Genomic DNA, 26,457 nt, shown 5'->3' on the forward strand with positions numbered 1-26,457 from the left:
TTAGGCTTAAGACACCTTCCGATCTGCGATTCATGGTATTCGTTATTACGTTTAGCCTTTTATGGATGCTGAGGATTTTCCATGATACAATCCTTTAATAATTCAATCCTTTGTCTATGACCCGGGCTTAATTCTTTCTTTTAACTTATACTGGAATCTTCTACGGTTGTATATGCTGCATGTATAAAACTCCAAACTCTTAAGTGTGTTCATAATGTTACTAATTCTGGATCATGAATCGGATAATTCTTTTTGTTCCATCTAGGCTTTCATTAAACGTAAGCAATTAATCTTCTTGGTCTTTATGCACCCTTTTTTGCATGCATACTTAGCTTATCTTGGTGCCCATACATATTCGAATTCCATACAACTCATATGATCTTGAATATCACTTCTGATTTTACTTCCCATTCATCAGCCACGGTAGGTGTCATTTTCTTATGGAGTGCATACAATGTTGTTGTGAGATTGCTGTTATAAGACCATTTGATCCTTAGATCACCCAACTTAGGCTAAATCTTCCTTCCTTACTTCCTCAGCCAGTTTTTCATTGTAGTACTTAGGGAGGACCCTCTGATTCTTGCAAGGATGCGAGCTTATTATATCATATACTCGATAGGATTTTTTCTGTCCTTCCTTGCCTATAATTGTCCGTAGTTACTTACCTCCACGCCCTTGTACTTGTTGGGTTGCTTCTAAGTTGATATTTTGATTGTCATTCTAGTGGCACTATCTTCTATTACCGTAACATTCATACAGTACCTTTAACTACCTCGTGTCCTATTTGAATACATCTCAAGTATGATAATGATATTAATGCGAGGAGGAATTCACTATATTGGATTTTACTATGTTTATCTTGCACGGTCTCCTGATTCGTCGGTAACCACCTATCTAGCCATAACTAGGCTCTTCCTGAATCAACTGCTAATTACTCATTGGCCCATTCTCATATTAATATTCCATGTAATCTTTCTTGGGTTACTCCTTTTGTCTTAACTTAATTCTCGTACTGGCTCCTTGTTTATCAAAAACATCCTGGGCCAGAACCCTTACTTCCTCTCCTTGACGTCGTGCTTGCATAATGTTCTATAATCATAGCATATCTGTAGGCTTTGAATAAGTGCAATCTCATCCCTTTCTCATTTTTATCGCATTCTTCCTTTACCATTCCATAGTTACTAGAACCACTTAATTTTGACTTAATGCCATATCACTCCATATTCCCCCCTTAAGTGAGAACTAAGAGGTCGAGCCACAATGATCGACCCATAGATGTTTTACCTGTTTATCTTTGACTTCTTTTCACATCATCAATGACCCTTACTCGCCTTTCAGTAATATTTCTGCACCAAGGATAACGAAATTCCTTCCTCACCAGAGTGACACTTAATATAACTAGCAATACAGTCCCTTGAGCTTAACTCCGCTCACATTGCTTGCTTTAGGGAAGTGCCTTCCTAAATGACTATTCTCTAAACTTCTCATGAATCCTCTTCTGTTGTCCCTTCTTTTATCGCCGGAATATAATCTAAAATTCTCATGATGTTGACTATTATCAAAGCACTCAGTCCCTAATTCATGTTTAGTTTATCTTGTTCACCAGCCCATAGTGATTTCTATTACTTTGTGTTTAACTCTCCCTTATGGTAGTCGCATTGGAGTCACGAACTTATTCCTCGAAATGAGGATATGACTCTATGGCTTATACTCTTTTATTGTCTCAAGGCCTGTCACCTTTTATCTTTTCCTTCACTTGACTGTACACTCTGTAATACTATCATTTTTTGACCTACCATGTATCACATCTTGAGTATCATCCATGTATTACATCTTACTCATAATGCTTCATTAACTCTCTTCTTATTTCCCTCTAACATCCATGTCTATTACTTTATTCTGAAAACTCGAACAATATATTCTTTTAATTTTAGCTCCCCTTTCTCTATCCACTGGCTCCTAACATTCTCTCCCTACTAGGGATGAGAGCCATACTAAGGTAATGGGTATCATTTCAAGGCTTCTAGTGCCTATCTTTGTAGTACTCATATATAGCTGTACTATTTTAGAGTGCACTATCTGGGTGTCTCACTAGGAAATCTATTAGAACATTTACAATATCCTTCATAAATGTCAGCTAACGCAAGCAATCCAACCATCAATTTGGGTTACTCTAATCCCAGCCGATTCCTAATATTCGTCCTTCTCTTAAGTATTTTCGTTAACTCCCATGGAGCATAATTGAGATGGTGTGACTAATTGTACATAACTTTGTTACAATTGAAGGTATCTCAAAATGTTTATATTTCTCTCATTGAATTGTAAATATTGTTAATCTCATTAACTGGGTACCTCGTATCCTTCTTCACCTTGCTTCTTTTACTTGCTGAAACTTATGTCTACTTTCTGATTCTCTTATTTCTTTTTATCGTGAGAGTGGATAGTCATTCTTGCCTTAGGGATCCTTATCAAAAAACTTACACATCTTAGTACACACATGATCTGCTTAATACCTCAAATTTATTCATCATAAACACGATGCAAAAATCGAGTTCCTCTGACTCAACTCTTTCATAGCTATATCTCTTACCAACTGTCTTTCTAGATGTAGGTATCGTTGTATTATGAATAAGATAGAGTTAGGAAATTGAGTTCTTATAATTGAGATATATGACACGATCTAGAGTAAGAAGAAAGAGTGACAGTCCTAATGTCATGTAGCCTCTTGCTTATAAGTGTGGTACACGACACACCCATAAACAAGGCTCTATTAAACACGACTTGTAAACTTCCTTGGACAGAACTGCTCTGATTCCACTTTTATCATGACCCAAATCGATGGGCCACTACGGGCACCCGATACTTTACTCAACCAAGTACCAGCATAATGTATCTTTTCGTATTATGCTATCATAGGTAATTGAGACAGAAAGGCTATCCTAGGATAACTATTATAAAATATGTAATACCAACTTATACATGACACATATAGGCCTATAAGACCAAAATAATCACTCGTGTACTAAATATAGGCTGACAAGGCCATACAAACTCTCACATACATGACATCGGTCTACAAGCCTCTAAGAATACACAATATGATAAAGGTGGGGACAGGGTCCCGCCATTCCAATCAATACATGTACTAATCGTACTGACCCAAGAAGCAACTCCGGAGCAAATGGAGCGCACCAACATCTTCCGCTGATCTGATGGACTAATTGGAGGACTCTCCACCTGTCTATCGAAACCTGGGAGCATGAAACGCAGCATCCCCAGGCAAAAGGGACGTCAGTACGAATTATGTACCGAGTATGTAAGACACATAAATAAGTACATAACAGACATGGAAGAAATATAAAGTAAATGACTCAACTTGTAAGCCTAGATAACTCTGTAAAGCATGAAATAATTATAGTAACATGAATATGCATATGAATGTCATGTCGTGCATGGGTACATGTTTCATAACATAATCAAGCCTCTGAGGGCATCCCATCATATCATCTCAGCCTTTGTGGGCAAAATCATCAATGTATACCAGCTGATCAGGTGGTGGTGCGTATATAACGCCATAACCTTTCCCATATCCCCCCATATATATATATATATAACGTCATCTGGTCATGGGTCAATGTATATGTATAAATGCATGAAATGCATAAGAAATACGTTAATAAGATTTTCTCGGAATGCCATAAAAATCAATATGCCTTTCGGATAAACTTTATCAAATACGTATTTTTCTGAGACCCATGAACATAAGATATAATAATATGTCACATAAGGAATCAAGAACACAGAGACCCCTAGCCCTAGTATTTCTACGAATAGAGTCATTTATGAAAGTTGCATATTTTACTCGTTTCATTGTATTGTATGGATCATGCCAAAAGAAAAAAAGGATGGCCTTAACATACCCTGAATAGGAAAAATTCATATGATGTTTTGGGAAAAGATTGCACCATACTCCGTTAGAACCGCAAAATTTTACGTTGCTAGCAATTCTCGTTGAATTTTTTTTAGTTGAAGAAAGTCTCATTGTTAATATCTTTGTAGAAACTTGAATGGTAAGAATTTCTAAGGTTCTGTTATGAAGGAACTTTGTAGGATTTTTCTAAGCAATTTTGGCTAAGGTGCAAATCTCACTTACGAATTGCTAACAGAACATTATGAAGGGTTGAATTCTACATATGAACCATTCTGACATGGACTCTCTTTATTCAAAGAGTACTTAGCACATTACTTTTCAAGTCTTGTATTCAAATTGTGAAGTGTCTCTTCATCAGTAATTTAGGTTGCCACCTAATAAAGATCTACTAAGAGTCATAGCTTAAAATTGTGGCTAGCTGCCATGTTTTTGGGGGAGGGGGGATTTAGTCTTATTTCTTAATTTATTAATTAATTAGATAATGTCCCGCTACCCGATAATTAACCAATTACCCATATACTTAAGAATTATTTTCAAATTACTTAAAATTCTACTTATTTTTAATATACTTTATACATCATACTATCATAGTCATATGGTACCTTGTATGGTACTAGTCCCTAAATATCGGGTATTATAGCACGGATTGTATTTTATCCCAAATCGACAACCTTCAATGCAACTCGTTTTCTTTAATTGGAGTATCCTTTATCTTTCAGGACACTTACTTATTGCTTGCTATAAATAGCATACATACGTTAACCTCAAGATAATCTTATCCCCGAGCCTACGTCGATTTACTTACGATATAACTTTATCATACAAAAATGCGGGATGTAACATCTCATTTTCGAGGTTCCATTAATTTATTTATGGTACACTTTCACGTACAAAAACATGGGCTGTAATAGTGTTGAGGATGTAGGGCCAAATATGTGTACCTAATGTAGATGGGCAAGGGAGTTGATTCTTGAGGAGGCCCACAGCTCGCGGCATTCTATTCATCCGGGTGCCACGAATATGTACCATGATTGGAGATAGCACTATTTTTGGAGGAGAATGAAGAAGAATATAATTGGGTTTGTAGCTCAGTGTATTAAGTGTCAGCAGGTAAAATATAAGCATCAGAGACTGAGTGGATTGCTTCAAAGGTTGGAGATTCTAGAGTGGAAGTGGGAGCGGATCACTATGAACTTCGTAGTTGGGCTCACATGTACTTTGAGGAAGTTCGATGCTATTTGGGTTATTATGGATCCGTTGACCAAGTCCGAGCACTTCATTCCAGTGGGTACTTCTTATTCTTCAGATCGGTTAGCTGAAATTTACACTAGAGAGCTTGTCCGCCTTCATAGTGTGCCAGTTTCCATCATTTCAGATAGAGGCATGCAGTTTACATCACAGTTTTGGAGGGCCATGCAGCGAGGGTTGGACATTCAGGTGGAGCTGAGTATAACATTTTATCCTCAGATAGATGGACGGTCCAAGTGCACTATTCAGATATGGGAGGATATGCTACGCGCTTGTGTCATTGATTTTGAGGGTTCATAGGACCAGTTTCTGCTGCTCGCGGAGTTTGCTTACAACAACAGCTATTAGCCAAGCATTTAGAAGTCTCTGTGTGAGGCTTTATATGAGAGGCGGTGTAGATCTCTAGTGGGTTGGTTTGAGCCGGGTGAGGCTAGGCTGTTGGGTACTTACTTGGTTCAGGATGCTTTGGACAAGGTTAAATTGATTCTGGAGCAGCTTCGCACAGCGCAATCTAGACAGAAAAGTTGTGCCAACCGGAAGGTCCATGACGTGTCTTACATGGTTGGGGAGAAGGTTCTGCTAAAGGTTTCACCCATGAAGGGGATTACGAGGTTCGGGATGAAGGGCAAGTGAGCCCTCGATTAATTGGGCCTTTTGAGGTACTTTAGAAGATTGGGGAGGTGGCTTACAAGATTGGCTTGCCACCTAGCTTGTCTTGTGTGCATTTAGTATTTCATGTTTCTATGATCCAGAAGTTATCGACGATCTGTTTCATGTTTTGGATTTTAGCATGGTTCAGTTGGATGGTGATTTGACTTATGATGTGGAGCTGGTGGCCATTTGAATTGATAGGTTCGAAAGTTGAGGTCAAAGGAAATATCTTCCATGAAGGTGCAGTGGAGAAGTCAGCCCGTTAAGGAGGCTACTTGGGAGACAAAGTGGGAGATGCGAAGCTAATATCCACACCTATTTATGGCTCCAGGTATGTTTCTAGACCCATTTGAGGACAAACGTTTGTTTAAAAGGGAGATAATATAGCGACTCGGCTGGTCGTTTTGAGAGTTGTAGCCATGTTCCCCCCATTTACTGCTCCTTTTGTGTTCTACTCTTAATTAAAAGCTTAAGTTTGAAGAGTTGACTAGATATTGACTTATGTGAAATGACCCCGGATTTGAATTTTGGTAGTTTCGTTAGCTTCGTTAGGTGAATTTGGACTTAGGAGCATGTTCGTATTGTGGTTTGGAAGTCTGTAGTAGAACTAGGCTTTAAATGATGAAAGTTGGAATTTTTGAAAAGTTTGACCAAGAGTGGACTTTTTGATATCGGGGTCAGATTGGATTCTTGGAAGTTGGAGTTGGTTCGTAGGGTCATTTGTGACTTGTGTGCAAAATTTGAGGTTAATCAGACGGGATTTGATAGGTTTTGATATCGTTTACAGAATTTGAAAATTTCAAAGTTCATTAGGCTTGAATCCGTGTGTAATTCCTTTTTTTGATGTTGTTTGAGGTGATTTGAGGATTCAACTAAATTTGTATCATGATTTAAGACTTGTTGGTATGTTTGATTGAGGTTTCGGGGGCCTCGGGCTGATTTCGGTTGGTTAACGAACTTGATTTTGAGTTGGTGAAAAAGCTGAAGTTGCTAGTTTTTGCTCATCTGGTTTCCTCTTATGCGTTCACGAGTAAGGTCTCGCGTTCGCAAAGTGTACCAAGAGGTTGATGGAAATTTGTTCTTCTCGTTCGCGAAGAGGAGCCCACATTTGTGAAGTTTTGGTCAGTGATGGCATCGCGAACACGAGAAGGGTAATGCGTTTGCGAAGAAGAGTTGAGGCAGCTGAGGACCCCATCCATTTGGTCTATGCGTTCACAGAAGGGTGGTCGCGATTGCGAAATGAGGGGTCACCGAAGCATCACGTTCGCGGTAGGTTGGACGCATTTGCAATGAAGGTTTTTGGGTGACAGATTTAAATGTGCTATGCGAACGTGAGGGTAAGACCGTGTTCGCGATGAAGGCATCACTGGGCAAATTTAAATGATTCAAAATGAGGTTTTCGAGTTCATATCATAAAATTGAAGTAGGAGCTCGCTAGAAGGCGATTTTTAGAGAAATTCTTGCGTAGGTGTTTGGGGTAAGTGATTCCTATCTAATTTTGGTCACATTCCATGATTATGCCTTTTCATCATCTAACTTGAGATTAGGGGTGGAAAATTGGGGAAAATGAGGAAGAGTTCTTGAGTTAGATTTTTGAGGTTTTGAATATGATTTTATTATTGGATTTTAGTAAATTTGGTATGGTTAGACTCGTGAGTGAATGTGCTTTTGGGTTTTGTGACATTTGTCGAATTTCGAGACATGGACTCAGGGCCGGGTTTGAGCTGATTTAGGGTTTTTGCTATAATTTAGTATTTTTCTTATGGAATTGATCCCTTTAGCCTATATTAATTGTATTTTACTGCTTGTGGCTAGATTCGGGATGTTTGGAGACCGATTTGAGAGTCAAAGACACTTTGGAGTAGAGTTTTGCCTGGATTGAGGTAAGTAACACTTTCAAACTTGGTTCTACGGGTTCAAAAGCGCAAATTATGTGTTATGTGATTGGTATTGATGTGATGCACATGCCAAGCGATAGGCGTGTGGGCGTGGACCATATGAATTCTGATCCGGTCAGTTCCATGGCACTGTAAAATGACTCTATCTTGTTGATATCCGTGTTTTTACCATGTGATAAGATAACTAAGCTATCAATCATGCTAGAGATCATATTTAAGCTATATACTGGTATTGTTGGGACCCATAGTGGTCGTTTCTTACTGCCATTTTAATGATTTCATTGATATTTCGTACTCAGTCATATTCATTCATTTCATATCATATCTCAATCTCAGTTGTTATTTATTGATACATTATATCATTGTTTTCGAGCTAGTTTCATGACATTGTGAGCCCGTGAGTAATACTGGAGAGATTGATGACTGAGTGAGGCCGAGAGCCTGATTATGAGTGACAGTTATGGGATCGAGCTGCACGCCACAACAGTTATACTGATTAATTGTAGCGCTTGGGCTGAAGGAGCCCCTCCGGAGTATGTACACACCCCTGTGAGCACAGTTGATATTATTGAGGGATGGATATTCCCTAGACATGAATTTTGTCCGAAGCATTGTATACTTGGAGATAGATCTTCTCCATGTGCTAGATTAGCCCTACTCTGTACTGGATGACTGATGGTTAGAGATGTATATATTCTGGGATGGATCTTCCCTAGGCATATGGACTATATACAATACCGAGTGATTGATCATTTGAGAGTGTGAGCACATTTTCGCACCCCTTTTTCTCGTGAAATCGGGTTTCGATATTTTGACAACTCTTTTTGAGAGGGTAAGGAAAAGGAATTAGTTTAGAGTCGCCACCTAACGGATTAAGGTGTGTTAGGGAACCTAGAGCAGATAACTCATGTTATACCAGTTAACATTATCAGATATTGGGTAAGGGCTCAAATTACCTTGAGGGGAATGTGTTAGGCACCCATCGAGGTCCACAACGGTGGGTCCCGGCCGAACTTAAATTTTTTAGCTTATAGGATCACCCCATGCAACATAAATAATACTTCGTAATTTCCCCAAAATGAGGTGTTACTCATATTATCCAGCGGGCACAGACCATCATCTCCTACTACCCGATTACTATCTTTAAGTTGTTACCTAAAGCACTCTAATTGATTCTGGTTCGATTCTAATGCGTGCACTACCCGTCCTTTACCTATTGCCCTAGAGGTATTGGGACCTCTATTAGGGATAGTTCTAGACTAAGCCTAGGTTTCTCAAAAATGTAAAATACTAGGCGACAAGCAAAACAATTAGGACTTTCAGATAAAAAGCAGATACGGCTCATATTGACCTCCACACATAAATAGCAAATGCACACAATTGATTGACATGCTTTATTAATCTTAAAGTCCTATAGGCAGGATGTCTATCTAAGGAACATGCGAGCAATGATACACAGAAGCAGTCTTACTAATGTGAGTGTTAGGAACTACTATTTGCCTACTGATTTTATTTAGTACAGCATCTGGGCGTTTCATGCAGTAATGAATAACAGTAACTCATAGTTACAAATCCAGAATTGTTATTTTAGTCCTATAAGTATATTGCCTAAGTAATTGATAGCGGCGATTGTATTCAGAACCAATTAGCAGAATCCTATAGGCATGACTTCTACGATTGTGATGATTGTTACCCTATAAGCAGGATATCTAAGTTCGAATTGGCTTTGAGCTTATAGGCATGATATCTAATGTTGAACTGATTTTAACCTTATAGGCATGATTTCTAGCACTAAATTGACCTTAATTCTATAGGCATGATTTGTAATTAAATAGAATACGGGTAGAAATTTAGACATATTGCCAGAAAACAGTTGAGTCAAATATTGGTCCTATAGGTAGGATTTCAAATACAGAACTGATACAATTTTAGGTAGGATTGCTAACAAAAGTTGTAATATTAATCCTATAGGCAAGATTTCTAATACAGAACTGATACGATTTTAGCAGAATCAACATCACCAATGAAAATCCTATAGGCAAAATCTCTAAACAACGTAGAACTTAACAGTTTTGGACAAAATGAGCAGAATTAACAGCGTAGATGAAACCCTATGGGCAAGATTTCTACCCAGTTTAACAAAGGAAATAAGAAACCCTTTTGATTTTACTAAATACCCCATAATCTATTTATTACAAAGTTATTACAGACCAGATTAGAAAATGAATTACATGATAGTATTGGCACAAACTATAGGGAGCCTTTATCAGGCCCAAATACACCTGGACAACCAAGCCTTCAAACCATTTCCACCTCGAGACGTGTTTCACATGTACAACATAGCCAATAATGAGTAATTCACCCATAGCACACATAGAATCAGGTTTCTAGTGTGTCAAAGTTCCCAAGGGCCTCAGGGACGCAGGGCAATGCTCACACCAGAACCACATGCTCAGAAAAAATTCAAAAGAGATTAGGAACCAGTTCCCAGTGTGTCTGACTTGCCTCACCAATGTGATTTTTATCTGTTCCAATCCTAAGTCGAGCATCTATGTCCTTTGCACTTTTCTGCTGATTTACATTGCCTGTAAAGCTGGTTTTTCCATCAACTGATTGTGTCTTATCATCCTTCTGATGTTCCTTATTTTTAGCCTCATTCATATCATGCTCACCCTCATTGACCAATGCATCAAAAGAGTTCGAGACTCCAATGACTGGTGATGGTAGAATCTGATTTTGAAGAACTAGAGTTTGCTTCTTGCTAGGTGATTTACTCACCACTGTCCAGTTACTGCTCTTTGTATCTACTTTGTGTGGAGTAGCAGCAAATTGCCTTTTAGTATTAAGTACCTTCCCATCCACATGTACTACTACAGTCTTGAGACCTGATGAATTTTCAATTAGTTTACCGGGTGCAATAGTAGGTCGTTTCTCCTGCATAGCAGATATCTTCTCCTTCTCATGGAACAACTGTTGAACATTATCTTCTCCAGCTTTTACATTTTGCACACCTTTAACTTAAGATTTTTGTGCAGCATCTATTTTCAATTGCCCATCTCTTTTAACTTTTGGATTAATAGCTGGTCGATCTATAGTAGGAGTCGTTGCATCAGTATTTTTCCAAACCCCAGTATTGGATTGCAAAACTCCAACTGAATTTGCCATAGTCTCAAACTTAGATGTTATAGCATTTGTACCCTCCAAAGCCTCAAATTTACATGTTCATACCCCTCACCATTCACAGTAGCATCTTTGTAACCTGCTACTTTAACAAATTGTTCAGTTGTAGTATCAATAGGTCGACAACCTCCTACAACTGTCACCATAGGATCAAAAGTTGTTCGATCAACAGTAGGAGTCAATGCAACAGTAGTTTTCTAAACACCAGTATTGGATTGCAAAACTTTAGCTGAATTTTCCATTTTCTCAAACCTAGATGCTGTAGCATTTTCCCTCTCCAAATCCTCAACACTTACATGTTCATGCCCCTCACCATTCACAGTAGCAACTTCATAACCTACTGCATTATCATGTTATTTAGTTGTAGTAATACTAGGTCGATCACCTCCTGCTACTATCACTATAACACTGCTATTACCTTGTTCATTCAACACCCTATTTTCTACTTTTATAACCATAGCTTGAGACATCCTAGATAAGGAACGACCTACAGGAACAATATTACCATTCTTTGAAATCTCAGAATTGCTGTAAATCTGCTGCTGCCCACTATTTCTGGTATCATCTGCATTTAACACCATTATTTGGCTAGCTCTTTTTGCATTGATATATTTGCTAGCATTACCTTGTAGTTTTTCAATACCTGGACCAGCTGTCTCGACTAAACCACGATCACCTTGAGATGTTGCCCCTGTTATTTCCTCTGCCACCACATCCGTTCTAGCTTATTCTTTCATAATTCGACACACCTTTTCATCATGTTATTGATGCTTGCAATAAGTGCAATATTTAGGAAGATTGTCATAGACTATCTCCTGGTAATGCACGATCATTTTACCCGAAATTCTATCCACAATCTGTAGCTTAACCTTCTTAGGATGTTTGTCGAGCAAATCAAGAATTACCTTGACCCTAACAGCACTAGGTCGTATACTTTCTTGCGTCGCCTTGTCCACATCAAGAGCCTTACCAACAGATGAAGTAATAGACATTAATGACCTCTTAGCGAATAAATTAGGTGGCAAACCTGGAAAGGAGATCCACACGACTGCCATAGACGTTTCCTCCTTCAGATTGAATCCTAACGTCCATGAGAATGTTCTAAAAATGAATTCATCGCCTTTTGCCTTGACATAACTAGTTGATCTTGATAAAAATAGAACATAGTCAGTGTAAAATAAAATCTGACCAATAAGTGACAAAATTCCAGCAGCCAAATATTGCAGCGACCTTGACCATCGAATTGCGATGAAAATATTTTTCGAAATTCCTGTAGCTCAAGTTTTCCATATGAGAACTTCATTACAACTGCTTGATGAAGTCCTTCTTCTCTTGTAAAATCATTAACTTCGTTCATGGTGAAATTTACCCTTGGTTCTCCATGCTCAAAAGTTACAGGAACTAGATCGAGCTTTGACGAATTTGTGGCAGAATGATTAGAAACAAGCTGCGATGCATATGATTGTTTTGGATTAGGATTAGATATCAATTGGCTAGTATTTTGAATAGACTCTCCCACAGCTTGGATCTGGGGAGAGACGATGGAACCCAGGGAAGCTACTATGATGTTACACTAGTTTGCAACACTACATCGTGAAGACAAAAATCAAAAGAGACTGCCCAAGTGAAAAAATCTGGGCGTTTTGCTACAGTAACTGTCGTACTCTCTTGAAGATCTATAACTGATGGAAATGATTTTAAGGATGAAACTAATTGGGGATTGTGCGCAAATAGAAAGGCGTTCTTTTGAGACCAATCTTGTAATGTTACCTTGCCGGACGCCGTAGTTATAAGGTGGGAATAGTGACAGACGTACTATTCACACACTTTAGAGAAGGAAGGTGATTTGTTTTTGGCAATCCACTAGGCAAAGTGACTATGGCTATTTTTTATATAAATAATGGAATACATAAATAGTTACATTGTCTGTAGGTCTTAATTAATTTATGCCAATGATCCGTGTGATCCTGCAGTTGTGATCTGGTCCTTATTCTGGTAAAATAAAGCTCTTAGCCTTGAAATTGTATTGCCCTTGTTCTCGTTGCTCCATATAAATGATCCCTCCTGAATGCTGCATACCATCTACATATGATCCTGTGAACCTCCTGTTGCGCTGCTTCTTTCCCCATCTGTTGTTTGACCGTTGTTCTGCAATTATTTTTGCTCGATTTAACCATGATTCTTGTTGATTTCCCTGTATATGTTCGTTCCTGCTGTGTCCATCCACTCATTTGTGCTGCTATATAAGCCACAAGTAGCTCCGTATTGTCCGCTAGGTGCTCTTGAATTTGTCTTGTCTGGTGCAATTTCCACTCCTGCTCCAATGTATTGTTTTGATTCTTAATTTCCTGCTTGATCCTTTTGTTCCTGTCTGCATTTTTAACAAGACCTAGACATTGAATATTTGTAACTAAGATCTGCATTTGGAAAATCATCCAACTCGCATTCCAGTTACCCCATTGACTTAGCCAAAATCTGCATCTCGAATCCAGAAATACCGTTGCTTCATTTATGCATTTGCCTTCTTCCTCATGTGTTGTAACCATATATCTTTTTCATGTCCTTGTAGGATAGGCAAACAAAACCATTGAACAATCATATCTCAAGCTTGAGCATGCCCCTTTTCTTTCTTCAAAGGAATGAGCACATAGTACTAATACCACCCGTTGAAGTCGTAACATGGGGCAATGCCAGAGTACAATAGGCCATCGCATATAAGCCATCAGAATAACTTCATCTAAAGCTTCTCTATATACTTTTCCTTTACATCTGAAGCCATTGTCTGTATTGAGTCCCATTTGCATTCCTTTGGTGGTCATCCAATTGTAATCTGGATGATTTAAGGAAATAGGCTGTGCAAAAATACACACTGCCCAACATCTCGAAAGCAGGGAGATGTCGAAAGCTTTTCCCCAATGTGTAGGTGTGCATTGCACAACACCCAAAGTTAATAATTTAATAAGCCCCCAGTGTATTCCTACACATTCCAGATTTGTTCTTGGCAATTGCATCCATGTTTGTAAGCTTTTCGTTTTTATCGAGGACTCTTTTTCAGTTTTACTACGCGTGACATTGCCAAGCTGTAAGGGCACTCCATTGGCTTCAGTGCCTTGCACCAATACCACCCATTTGCTTTCCATCGAGGCATTGGGTAACAGTTTCTCCTTAGTACCTTGTAGCTCCCCTCCCTTGTAGCTCCTCGACTGAGTACTCTCTAGCTGTGTGTTAATGCTAAAGGGGTCCCGGTTGCCTACATTAGGGCGATTAAGGACATGTATGATGGAGCTAAGACTCGGGTTAGGACAGCAGGAGGCGATTCAGATTATTTTCCGGTTATTACGGGGTTGCACCAAGGGTCTGCGTTCAGCCCTTTCCTATTTGCCCTGGTGATGGATGCTATGACGCATCATATTCAGGGGGAGGTGCCATGGTGCATGCTATTTGCTGATGAAATAGTCCTAATCAACGAGACACGACGCGGCGTCAGCGAGAGGTTAGAGGTTTGGAGACATACCCTTGAGTCCAAAGGTTTCAGGTTGAGCAGGACAAAGACGGAATACCTTGAGTGCAAATTTGGGGCAGAGCCGACGGAAGCGGGAGTGGAAGTGAGGCTTGATTCTCAAGTCATCCCTAAGAGGGGTAGTTTCAAGTACCTGGGGTCGTTTATTCAGGGGTCCGGGGAGATCGACGAGGATGTCACACACCGTATAGGGGTGGGGTGGATGAAATGGAGGTTAGCTACGGGAGTCCTGTGTGACAAGAAAGTGCCTCTGTTACTGAAAGGTAAATTTTATAGTGCAGTGGTTAGGCCTGCTATGTTGTATGGAACCGAGTGTTGGCCGGTGAAGATCTCACACATCCAAAGGATGAAAGTTGCAGAGATGAGGATGTTGAGGTGGATGTGCGGGCATACAAGGAAGGATAAGATTAGAAATGAAGATATTCGAGATAAGGTGGGTGTGGCCCCCATGGAGGACAAGATGCGGGAAGCAAGACTCAGATGGTTCGGGCACATTCAGAGGAGGAACACTGATGCACCAGTGAGAAGGTGTGAACGACTGGCGGTGGTGGGTACGAGGAGAGGTAGAGGAATACCTAAGAAGTATTGGGGAGAGGTGATCAGGCAGGATATGGCGCGACTTAGGGTTACTGAGGACATGACCCTAAACAGGGAATTGTGGAGATCGAGCATTAAGGTTGTAGGTTAGGGAAAATTATGATGTCTTTTTTACAGCGCACTAGAGTGAGACTAGCTAGTTAGGAATTAGTCTTAGGATGCTATTGATCAACTACTAATGATGGGCTTTATCTTCTGTGTATTAATACCCTACATATTCTCGTATTTCCTATATCTCTTATATTGTTGTTACTCTGTTACTTTGTTTGTATGCTATTTATGTTATGTTATGGATTTTATGGTATTTTATGGTGTTTTATTATGAGACTATTAATAGTACTAATATAGTGTCTCTTGTTGCCTCTTGTTGCCTTTTTGAGCCGAGGGTCTCCTGGAAACAGCCTCTCTGCCCCTCGGGGTAGAGGTAAGGTCTGCGTACATATTACCCTCCCCAGACCCCACTTGTGGGATTACACTGGGTTGTTGTTGTTGTTGTTGTTGTTGTAGTACAAGTCGTATTTTGCACACAGTAGATAGCCACCCAGCTAGAATCATTCTTTCATTTAAAAATGATAGAAGCATGCGTGCATTTAAAAAACAAAAAACTGCATTGGCCTTTGTTTCCAGCTTTTCTCGAAGTCAAGCGAGCTCCCCATGCTAGTTGTGTTTCCAATGCCTTTAGCTTCTTGTTGTGCTCAAAAAGAAGTGCAAACATTTTTATATTCCCAGATGTTGTCTCTAACTGTGCCATGCGTGCATTAAAAATCACAAAGCCATGTTGGCTTCCAGGTTTTCTCGAAAGCAGCATGCCTTCACCCACATTTTTCCAGCTAGTTACTTCTATGAAACCTGGGTGATCCCACTTGCCTTCCCATCGGCGTAATGTGCATTCATTTGTGTTTGCATTTTTTGCTTTGAAACCTGCAAGAAAGAACACATAGTTAGATAGAGTATCCACCAACATATCCTCCTCCTTTAGGATTTGAATATATTGGTCGACTAAACTGTCTCCTGCTCCTCCTTTTCTCTTGACTTCTTATCTCCTGTCCACCTTCACCCTTAGACTTGAACATTGTATCTTATCTTCATTTACTATCCTCCTTCCTTGAGCATCCAGATGCACAAATTATTGGCATTCAATAGCTCCATGATCTAAGGCATAATTTGCTAAGTGATCTGCCAACTTGTTGCCTTCCCTTTAAATATGAGAAACTTTGTAATTGTCCCCATTCATAAGCTGCATCATTTCCTCTACCTGCTCTACAATGATCCACGGTGGTTTCCAAATCCCATCCATTATTTTTTTTAACAACATTGAATCAGTTTGAAGCCATACATGAGAGTATTGTTGACTTCTGTAGAATCTTAGTGCTTTTATAATTGCTTTTGCTTCAGCTACTGTGTTTGTTGTCTCCTCAATCTCCTTCCCTACTGCCATTATTGTATCTCCCTTTTCATTTCTTACACAAAAACCTATTGAGCTCCTGCCAGGGTTACCCCTCGATGCCCCAGGATTTCTTACTTTCACCAGTGCCTGCAGATTCGATGAAACATGATAAATCACCCTGCTAGTTGAAACAGCATTCCCATACTTCATACTATTTCTTCTTTTCCAGAGTTCCCAGACTACACAGGAAGGGAGTGCTTGCATTACTAGTTTTATCCTAAGGCACACATTAGTAGTCCAATATTTTGTGATTGCTTGGTGTAATGTTAATCCCTCTACAACTATTCCTTCCCTCAAAAGAAAATACTTCCAAGTTGTCTTAGTTGTTTCTGATCTAAAAAACAAGTGCTGAAGAGATTCCTCATTAGGTTGTACACAACACCAACCTTTCGATGGCATGCAGTAGCCTATCCTTTTCATAAAATCATCTAAAGGTAACTTTGCTTTCCACACTTTCCACATGAAAAAGGCTATTTTGAAAGGCAGTCCCTTTACCCAAGTCATCCTATAAGTTATTTTTGGTTCGTCTCTTCTTCTCATATAGTCCAATGCTGACTTAACACTGAAATATCCTCTTGTTTCCAGCATCCAAAAAGGCATGTCAAACACCTGCTAAGACAAAGGTGGTTTGATTTTCTCTAGAATGTTTACTGTAAAATCTTTAGGAAGCAGTTCAAATAGCATGTCCACGTCCCACTCACCATCTTCAATAACATCATTTACATTATGTACAGTTTCATCAATGCCAAAGTCCTGAGGAACTAAAAAATATAGTGCCCCTAAACCTGTCCAGTTATCAAACCAAAATAGTGATGAACCCATTTTTGGCTGCCAAAAGATTTGATATTCAATCAGTTCTCTGCATTCCAATATTTTTTCCAAATATAAGACCCCTCCTTCCATGGAATAATTACAGAATTCAATTTCTTACAGTATTTCTGACACAAGAAAGAGCTCCATAGGCTTGGTTTTGTTCTGTAATTCCACCACAACTTACTGAATAAAGCCTTGGCTACATCATGCAATGACCTGAACCCTATTCCTCCTTCCTCAACTGGCATGCATAAAGTATTCCATGAAGCCCAATGCCTACTAGTTCCTCCTATAGAGATGCTTCAAAAAAGCTGAGCAAACAATTTGTGCAACCTATTGATCACATAATTTGGAGGGTTTACAGTTGATAATAGGTGCATAGGCATGCTTTGCAGTACATGGGATATGAGAACTGCCCTGCCCCTACTGATAATAACTTGCCCTGCCATGATTGCAGTTTGTCCATTACCTTAGTAATTAGGGGCTGATAGAATTTCAGCTTTCTCCGTGAATATAATATAGGACAACCTAGATATATGATAGGAAAATCATTCCTGTGAATACCTGTGATCCTCTCCACCTTACTGACCACTTCCATGTCTGTTAAATGATGCAGGTAAATAGCAGATTTGGCCTTGTTAACAAGCTATCCAGATGCAACTTTATATGCGTTCAGCACTTCTATAATCAGCATCAGAGATGTTTTATCTGACGATGAAAATATAATCATGTCATCTGCATATGCCAAATGATTGATTTTTGGACTCCACTTTGGCATCCCAAATCCACAAAAATACAGGTTAGTATATAGAGCATTGAGACCCCTAGATAATGCTTCAGCTGCCAAGATAAACAAAGTTGGATACATAGGATTACCTTGTTTTACTCCCCTTGAGGACTTAAAAAACTCATGAGCTTGACCATTTATTAGAATAGAATACCAATTTTTTGAAACTACTCCAAAGACCATCCCTATAAACCTTTCCGTGAATCCTATTTTTCTCAGTACCTTGGTTAGGAATAGCCAAGATAATCGATTATAAGCTTTGGTCATGTCTAGCTTCAAGATGACATTAGGTCCAGCCTTAGTTCTAAGCCTCGTGTCAGTCACTATCTCCTGAGTTAAAAGGATGTTTTCTACAATATTCTTGCCTTTAACGAATCCTGACTGTTCTTTCGATATCAAACTGGGCAGAAATTTCACTACCCTTTCATGTACCACCCTCGATATAACCTTGTTGGAAAAGTTACTGAGGCTTATTGGTCTTAAATCAGAAAAAGTGGTAATTTCTTTTTTCTTTGGTAGAAGTACTAAGTTGGTGTGTGTTACACACTTGGGTAGCTCATGACCATTGAAAAAATCCTTCACCATATCGTACAGGTCATCCCCTATTATGTCCCAATAAGAATGATAGAATTTGCCTGTCATACCATCTAGCCCCCCAGCACTATCACCATTAAGTCCAAGTACTGCCACTTTAACCTCCTCTTTTGTTGGCTGCTTAATCAATTCTTCATTCTGCTCAGCGGTAATCAGATTAGGGACATGATCTATGATATCAAATGATGAAGGAATAGCTGCTTCTGTGAACTGTTCCTCATAAAATTTGATAGCCTCTTCTACAATGTCTTGTTCCTCTTCAATCCAGATTCCTCTACTATTTTGAATTCTGTTAAGCTGTAGTCTCTTCTTCCTACCTCTCACGTGAGCGTGGAAGAACTTAGTATTCCTATCCTATTCCTTGAACCAAGTCATGCCTACCTTTTGTTGCCAATATTTCTCCTCCAATGTAAGAAATTTGATCAATTTTGCTTGTACCTTTTGTAGCCTTTCCATGTTCATCCCTGTAGGATTTGCTTCAAATTCTGCCTCATAAACCAGCACCACCTCCTCCATGCTTGATATCTTTTGGAAAATATCCCTAAAGGTAGCCTTACTCCACAATGAAAGGGTCTTCTTTAATTTTTTTAACTTGTGATTAAAAAGAGTATAAGGATTTGCACTGAAATCAGCTGTCCAATTCTCTTTCACCACATCTTTAAAAGTAGCATGTTCTACCCAGAAATTTAAGAACCTAAAAGGTTTCTTTATTGGTGGAGTCTCAATATCACACTTCAAATACATTGGACTATGATCAGAACCTGTCTTTGACAAATGTTGCACCTCTATTCCTGGAAATGTTTGTTGGAGCTCTACATTGGCCAAGCATCTGTCTAGCCTTTTGAAAATACAGTCTTCCTCTGCTCTCCCATTCCACCACGTAAATGTGCTGCCTTTAAATCCAAGGTCAAAGAGATTGCATGTGTTGACATAGTGTCGAAAGTCATCAATTTCATTTAATGACGCAGGTAACCCACCAAACTTCTCTTCTTCATCCCATATTACATTGAAATCACCACCTACAAGCCATGATGCATCCATATCCTTGCCATTGCATATAATGAATCCCATAATTCTATCCTCTCTATTGCATCACATTTAGCGTATATCAAGGTTGAGACAATCTCCAAATGTGATTCAGTATGAAAAAATCGTAGTGTTAATTGTTGCACCAAATTGTACATAACAGTTACCTCATATACATCATCTATGAAAGCCCAGATCTTGTTGGAAACATTTGAAATTGCCTGTGCAAGTCCTATTTTGTTTCTGTACCTCTCTAGTTTTTTTGCTTGTTGCTTTGGCTCCATTAATCCTATAAATTCATAGTGATTTTGCCTATGCATTTTTGTCAACCTTTCAAAGGCCTGCTGTTTGTTGACTGACCTTATATTCCAAATCAGAGCATTCATCACTGATTGTTGGATTTAGTCAGTGTTCTCCTTATGTGCACCCCAGTTTTTGGGGCTGTAAAATTATCTTTTTGTTGTTTCTTCTTACCTTTTGCTGCTGATTTTGCCTTATCCACTTGCCTTGGTGATAAATCACCTTGCCTTGCAGCATTTATAAGGTGTTGGGTAGTTGAGTCTTGATCTATGTCGTATCCTTTTCTACCAGATTCTTCACCTTCATCATTGTCTTCCTTCCCTCCTGTTGTACCTCCAAATGCTTGATTTTTAAGAACCAAGGCCTTCTCTTCTCCTTTTTTAAACAACTGCAACTGCTTTTGCTCAAATGTAACAGTAACATTTACTATTTCTATTTTTTGTTTTGGTTGTTTCTCCTTCTCTGTTGTGTTGTGTCCTTGTGAGTATATTTGTGGCTTCTGAAGTTTATCCTCTTCTGTCCCTCCAGGATCATTTACCTCTGGGCCTCTTCCTTCAGAGTTTCCAAATTCTGTGATTTCTGCTATCTGATATTTAGTGTTGTGCTCAACATTTTCTAATCCTCCCTTTATTAAAAAATTGCCAGTTGTATTGTTGTCATTCGTATTGGGCTCTCCATTTACACTTTGCTCATCTTGTTCTTTGTCCTTCTTATTTGGTTCCTCATCAGCTTGTGTTCCTATTGGTACTTCGTCTTCCTCTGAATCATATTCCCTTTGTGCAGCCCATAGCCTGCCTCCACTGCCTTGCACTCTTTCTTTTAATGTTGAAGATTTTGACCCTTCTGCTTGAGAATTTGGAGTTTTAGTAAGTTCCTTGTTCACTAATGTATCTTGTGATGGTATTTCCTGGCATGAGGTATTGATCTCCACTATTCCATCTCCTGCTTTATCATTGAATATTCTTTCAACCCATTGTGTAGTAGCTTCTTTTGCTTTTGATGCCTCCTTTCCATTGACTAGACCATTAGTCAAACCAATCCCCGATGAGTTAAGATGAAATGCTTATGCTGTCGGATTCAGCTTTCCCTCCTTATTGACCATATGTTTTAGTTTTTGCTTTGTTGTTGTTTGATTATGAACTGTTGGACAATTTGTTACTGCATGAGCTGCCACCATTGCCAATTGATGAACTGGTTCTTCCTCTTCATCAAATCCCTTCTAATATTGCAAATTTGTTACCTACCTGAACATGGTCATTATCTTCATTGTCTTCTGCTACCAATTCATTACCACTGTTGCTTTGTGCTCCTGCTTATCGATCTACAATACTGGTACCCTCCTTGTTCTGATGGTTTTCAAGTTGCTTAGCTGGTGCCATCTCCTTTCCATTGTTATTGAGACTAGTATTTAGATTCACCACATTTCTAACTCTGTTGTCCTTCACTTCCTTCCATTGCTCTTTTGCTGGAACATTCACATTACCCACGACTTTTCCACTCGATAAGATCATTATAGGTTGTGAGTTCCCAAGGTCCTACTCCTTACCTGTATCTGCTTGGTTAGCATTATCCTTCTCGACATATAGTTCAGGGTGTATCCTCCAACATTCCAACTGATCATGCCCTTGAAGCTTACAATGTCTGCAATATTTAGGCAGCATGTCATATTGAATTCTCACCCATTCAGTTCTTGTTGTTCTTGTAGCTTCATTGAAGATGTCCATCCTCGTATTTTTAGGCAAATCTGCAAGTAGATCAACTAGCACCTTCACCCTTGCACAACTAGGTCTAGTTTTGTTAATTGTTTCTATGTCTAGGTGCATAGGTTTACCTACTGCTGTAGCTAGAGAAAACAAACATTCCTTCACAAAAAAATGTTGGCAATAGACCTGGGAATCAAATCCAAGCCATTGCCTTGGGAGTTTCCTCATCTGCTCTAAACTTTGAGTCATAAATCAATGGCCTAAGCTAATACTCATAGCCATCCCCTATCCTTTATGTAATGTGTTTTTGATGAGAAATGAAGATAATCCTGACTTAACGTCATTCTGATCAAAATGTGCCTATCCTTTAGAAAACCAATGTTACACTCACCTTTGATTCCGCATTGAATTGGTATTAACTTACGCAGTTGTTGAATTTTTGGGCTGCCATAAGAACATTTACCAACTATTTCATATTGTAATCCTTCGATGACATCCATCATTTCCACTTCTGCTTCTGTGAACTGAATAACATGCTCTCCATTCAATATTGTAGGTGGACGTATGGGAATTGGCTCGACTTCCTGCTGCTCATGCATTGCAGCATTCAAAGTGCAAGGTTTCAGAATTTTGGAGTAATCCATCGGCTGTTTGTTGTTATTTGTGTTCCCTGATATTTGTGCAAAGTTTGGAGGAGGTTGGGTAGGCAACGCAGCCACAAAAGTTGGCTGGCCACCTGCCACTGTGTCCATTACAGTGTAGAAATCTTCAGCACTTTAATATCATGAAACAATTGCAGCAGCTATTTGTAAGAACTCAATGCTACAGTAATGATCTGTAATAGATGGTTGGACGATTTCTTCAACAGATCAAAGAGGATGATAACACCTTCATGTACAAAATTAAAAGAACGAACAGCTTTGCTGAATAAAAATCTGGCCAGCCAATAGAAGTGAAATTTCACGTAATGAAAATTAAGTGATCAATCCATGAAATTTCACGTAATAATGAAGTGTTGTTGGAATTTACTGGAGAGATACTTACTGCTACAGTAACTCGAGAATTAAAATCTATTGCATTATAGATTAGATCACGATTTATGCAGCCACGATATTCCTCAACAATCTATACCAACTGGGATACTTCACGTTACAAGAGGGCAGGAATGATTTATTTGTCTAGAGAGAAGTCGGCGCTACAGTAAATCTTAAGAAAGATTTTAAGATCTGCTGCAATTGGTTATGGATTTTAGGAAAAAAAACAAAAGGAGATTGTTCACAATGAAAAGGGTGTTCTTTTGGGACTAATCTTGTGAACTTACCTTGCCGGATACCGGAATTATGGACGATGAATAGTGACGAAAATACTATTCATTGTCTTCATGATAGGCGCCATCACGATCGGGTCAGTTTTGGAGTCATGACAGGGAGAAGGTTTAAAGCTTTCAATTAGGCAAACAAATACGGAAAGAAATCAAACACACATAAGTAAGGAAAGAAATTAATCACAGAGTCAATTGTAGTCTAGTTTTAAGGAAAATAATACGGAGTTCAATGAATTAATCAGAGAATAATAGCATACAATCAGGTGAGTATCACTTAAAATAAGGAAAATATTACATAAAATCGATTTACAACAAGTTTCAGGGCAATATAAGGTAAAGAAATAAAGAAAACATGGTAAATTGAATAGAAATAAGGAAATATCAATCCCATACGAGAAAGAAAAGGGTATCAATTAGAAAATTAGTAAAGACAAAGAAAGGTCTCAAACCCTAGTTTTAGGTAAACCTTCACAAGTCAGTAGATAATAAAGATAATCGAATACCTAATGTATACAATGAGTGTGGTCAAGAAATCATTCAAAATAACACATAATAGAACCAGATATGGTCCAAATTTAGGGTCTGAAACCCTAATTTAGGGTAAGTAAAAGAAATTAACAGAAATATGCATATTTATGCATAATAGAGTGAATATAGACGAAATAACGCTTAAAATTATAGTTTGAACCAATTTTGGTTCGAATCAAAAAAGGATCTGAAAACTCTAACCATAGGGTTAAGTACGAATCAGTGAGAGATACAAAAATATTTGTGCTCACAAAGAACAAGCTATGAACACAGATGGAATAAATAACAGGTTAAAGATTTGAACTAGTTTTGGTTCGATTCTTACAAGATCTGCTTGCCATTTTAGGCAAGCCATTATGTAATTCCAAAAATAGGTAGCCAGTAGGGAGGTGGGACTAATGTGGTAAAGGAATCATAGATTGATTCCATTTTTTGGGGTTGGAATCGGAGAGATTTGAGGGGTAACAACGCTACAATTTACGGAGGAAGGGAGAAGGTTCGAGAGAGTTCAAGGGCGGCAGGGATGGGATAATGGTCTATATGGTTTGGAGATGGGGATATAAGGAAAAGTAGGGGTTGTTTGTGAGCTGTTGATCATTTGTGATCAACGATTGGGATTTAGGCAAGGTTGGGTTAGTTCTGGACTGGGTTAGGGGGTTATGGATTGGGCTTAAGTGTTGGGATAAGGATTTGGGTAGGTGTAGATGGGTAATTTTAAGTCCGAAATCAATTAAAAATCGGGCCAGGTTTTAAATACTCGAATTTAATCAATAAATAATTTGTAAAAATAATTGATAAATAACAAATTATAATTGGTGCACTAAAATGATTTAAAATATTTATTTAGCATCTTAACAATATAGAAAATTATTTCTTCATAAATAATGTAATTATACATTAATATGGGCTATTATTGCAAAGATGTGCAATTTGGCTTAAAAAATACAAATGTAATTATAAAAATGTGCTGAAAAATATTTAAACATTATGCTGGTATAAATGATATGGTTATATGATTAAATCATCATAAAAATAATTTCGAGGGTAATTATTTGATATTTATATAATAAAAATGTAGAAACAAATTGATTTAAAGCCTTAAAAATTATGAAAAATTATGAAAAATACTTGTGCATGCTTGCAAATCAAATGATGATGTATGTGAACTATTTTGAAAGTATATATATATATTTCGAGGGTAATTATGTTTTATTTATATAATAAAACTGTAGAAACAAATTGATTTAAAGCTTTAAAAATTATGGAAAATTATAAAAAATACTTACGCATGTATATATATATATATATATATATATATATATATATATATATATATATATATATATATATATATATATATATATATATATATTTGAAGAATATGAGGGAAATATTGGGTATCAATAGCTGCCCTTGTTTACCCGAGAAGGATGAAAGAGTTGTCAGGTAAAGAAATGATGACCGATTTTGACCGAATGGGGTGTTTTGAAAAATATGGGCTGCACCCTGGTCTTTGAGCTACCTACATATCCCTGATTCTATAGGAATCAGACCGTGTGTAGTTCTGGATCCAACGATGAATGAAACCGATGGAATTGTTATGTGAATAGTCGTGTGTTTCAGAAAGGGTTCTCTTGGGAAGGATAGTATCAGATAGATTTATGCGGAGTTATGAATGTGATTATGAAGCGTAACGGATATATCACAGGGTAGATATCTGAACGGTCATAGAGTAAAGGCAAGTAATTGATGGGAGTCGGTTATGTATGAAATAATGGCCGGGTGTGAATGGTATGAGCGGAAACCGGAGCTAAGGTTGCTCCTATTTGAAGAATGGTTAACTCCTGAATTACCTGCAAAACTTAAAACACAATGCGTGCAAATATTTATGGATTATTGCGAGAATTTAAACATGATGTAAACTCCCTTTGGACCATGAAGGTTGTCTTTGGACGGTGAGGATGATATCCTTAGACCATGGTATCATGGGCCATGAATCGTGAGATAAGGGATTCACAAGCCATGAAATGATGTTCTCGGGCCATGAGAATGGTGCCTCCGAACCATGGCACCTTTGAATAATGATGTGCAATATTGAGAGATCCTCAAGCCATTGCATGGTGTCTTCAGGCTATGAGGATGATGCCTTCGGACTATGACACCTTCGGACAGAGACATCGTGATGCAACATATGAGCAAAAAAAGATAGAGCTTAGTCTTGTATAGGATCAGGAAAGAGCTTAGCCCCAGAGAAGGTGAAATAGTGCTATGCTTCAGATAGGGTAACGTTCGGTTATTAGACAAGGAAAGGCAGAGCTTAGCCTTATACATATGGGGAGGCAATGCTTAGCCTCATGCAAGAAAGGGGAGACAGTGCTTAGTCTCATGCAATGGAAGGCAGTGCTTAGGCTTATGCAAATAGGGAGGCAGGGCTTAGCCTCATGCAAGATTTGAGACATGGCTTAGTCTCATGCAAAGACAAGGCAATGCTTAGCCTTATGCAAATAGGGAGGCATGGCTTAGCCTCATGCAAGAAGAGGAGACAATGCTTAGTCTCATGTAATGGGAAGGTAGAGCTTAGCCTAATGCAATTGAGGAGCCAGGTCTTAGCCTCATGAAAGAATTGAGACAGAGCTTAGTCTCATGCAAAGAGAAGGCAATGCTTAGCCTTATGCAAATAGGGAGGCAGGGCTTAGCCTCATGCAAGAATTGAGACATAGCTTAGTCTTATGCCAAGAGAAGGCAATGCTTAGCCTTATGCAAATAGGGAGGCAGGGCTTAGCCTCATGCAAGATTTGAGACATGGCTTAGTATCATGCAAAGAGAAGGCAATTCTTAGCCTTATGCAAATAGGGAGGCGGGCTTAGCCTCATGCAAGAAGAGGAGACAATGCTTAGTCTCATGCAATGG

General features: G+C 38.6%; 1 protein-coding gene across 1 annotated transcript; it reads right to left on the minus strand.

Annotated features, from left to right (window-relative positions):
* Nucleotides 1-16,223: 16,223 nt before the first annotated feature.
* On the minus strand, nucleotides 16,224-17,883 carry LOC142167001 (uncharacterized). The gene is made up of 4 exons (XM_075227149.1): nucleotides 17,850-17,883; nucleotides 17,387-17,574; nucleotides 17,124-17,300; nucleotides 16,224-17,081 (listed from the first exon to the last, which is right to left on the minus strand). Exons 1-4 carry the CDS (start codon nucleotides 17,881-17,883, stop codon nucleotides 16,224-16,226), a joined length of 1,257 nt encoding a protein of 418 aa, XP_075083250.1.
* Nucleotides 17,884-26,457: the final 8,574 nt, after the last annotated feature.

The sequence above is a fragment of the Nicotiana tabacum genome, chromosome 12 (genome assembly GCF_000715075.1).
Source record: "Nicotiana tabacum cultivar K326 chromosome 12, ASM71507v2, whole genome shotgun sequence".
Lineage (NCBI taxonomy): Eukaryota > Viridiplantae > Streptophyta > Magnoliopsida > Solanales > Solanaceae > Nicotiana > Nicotiana tabacum.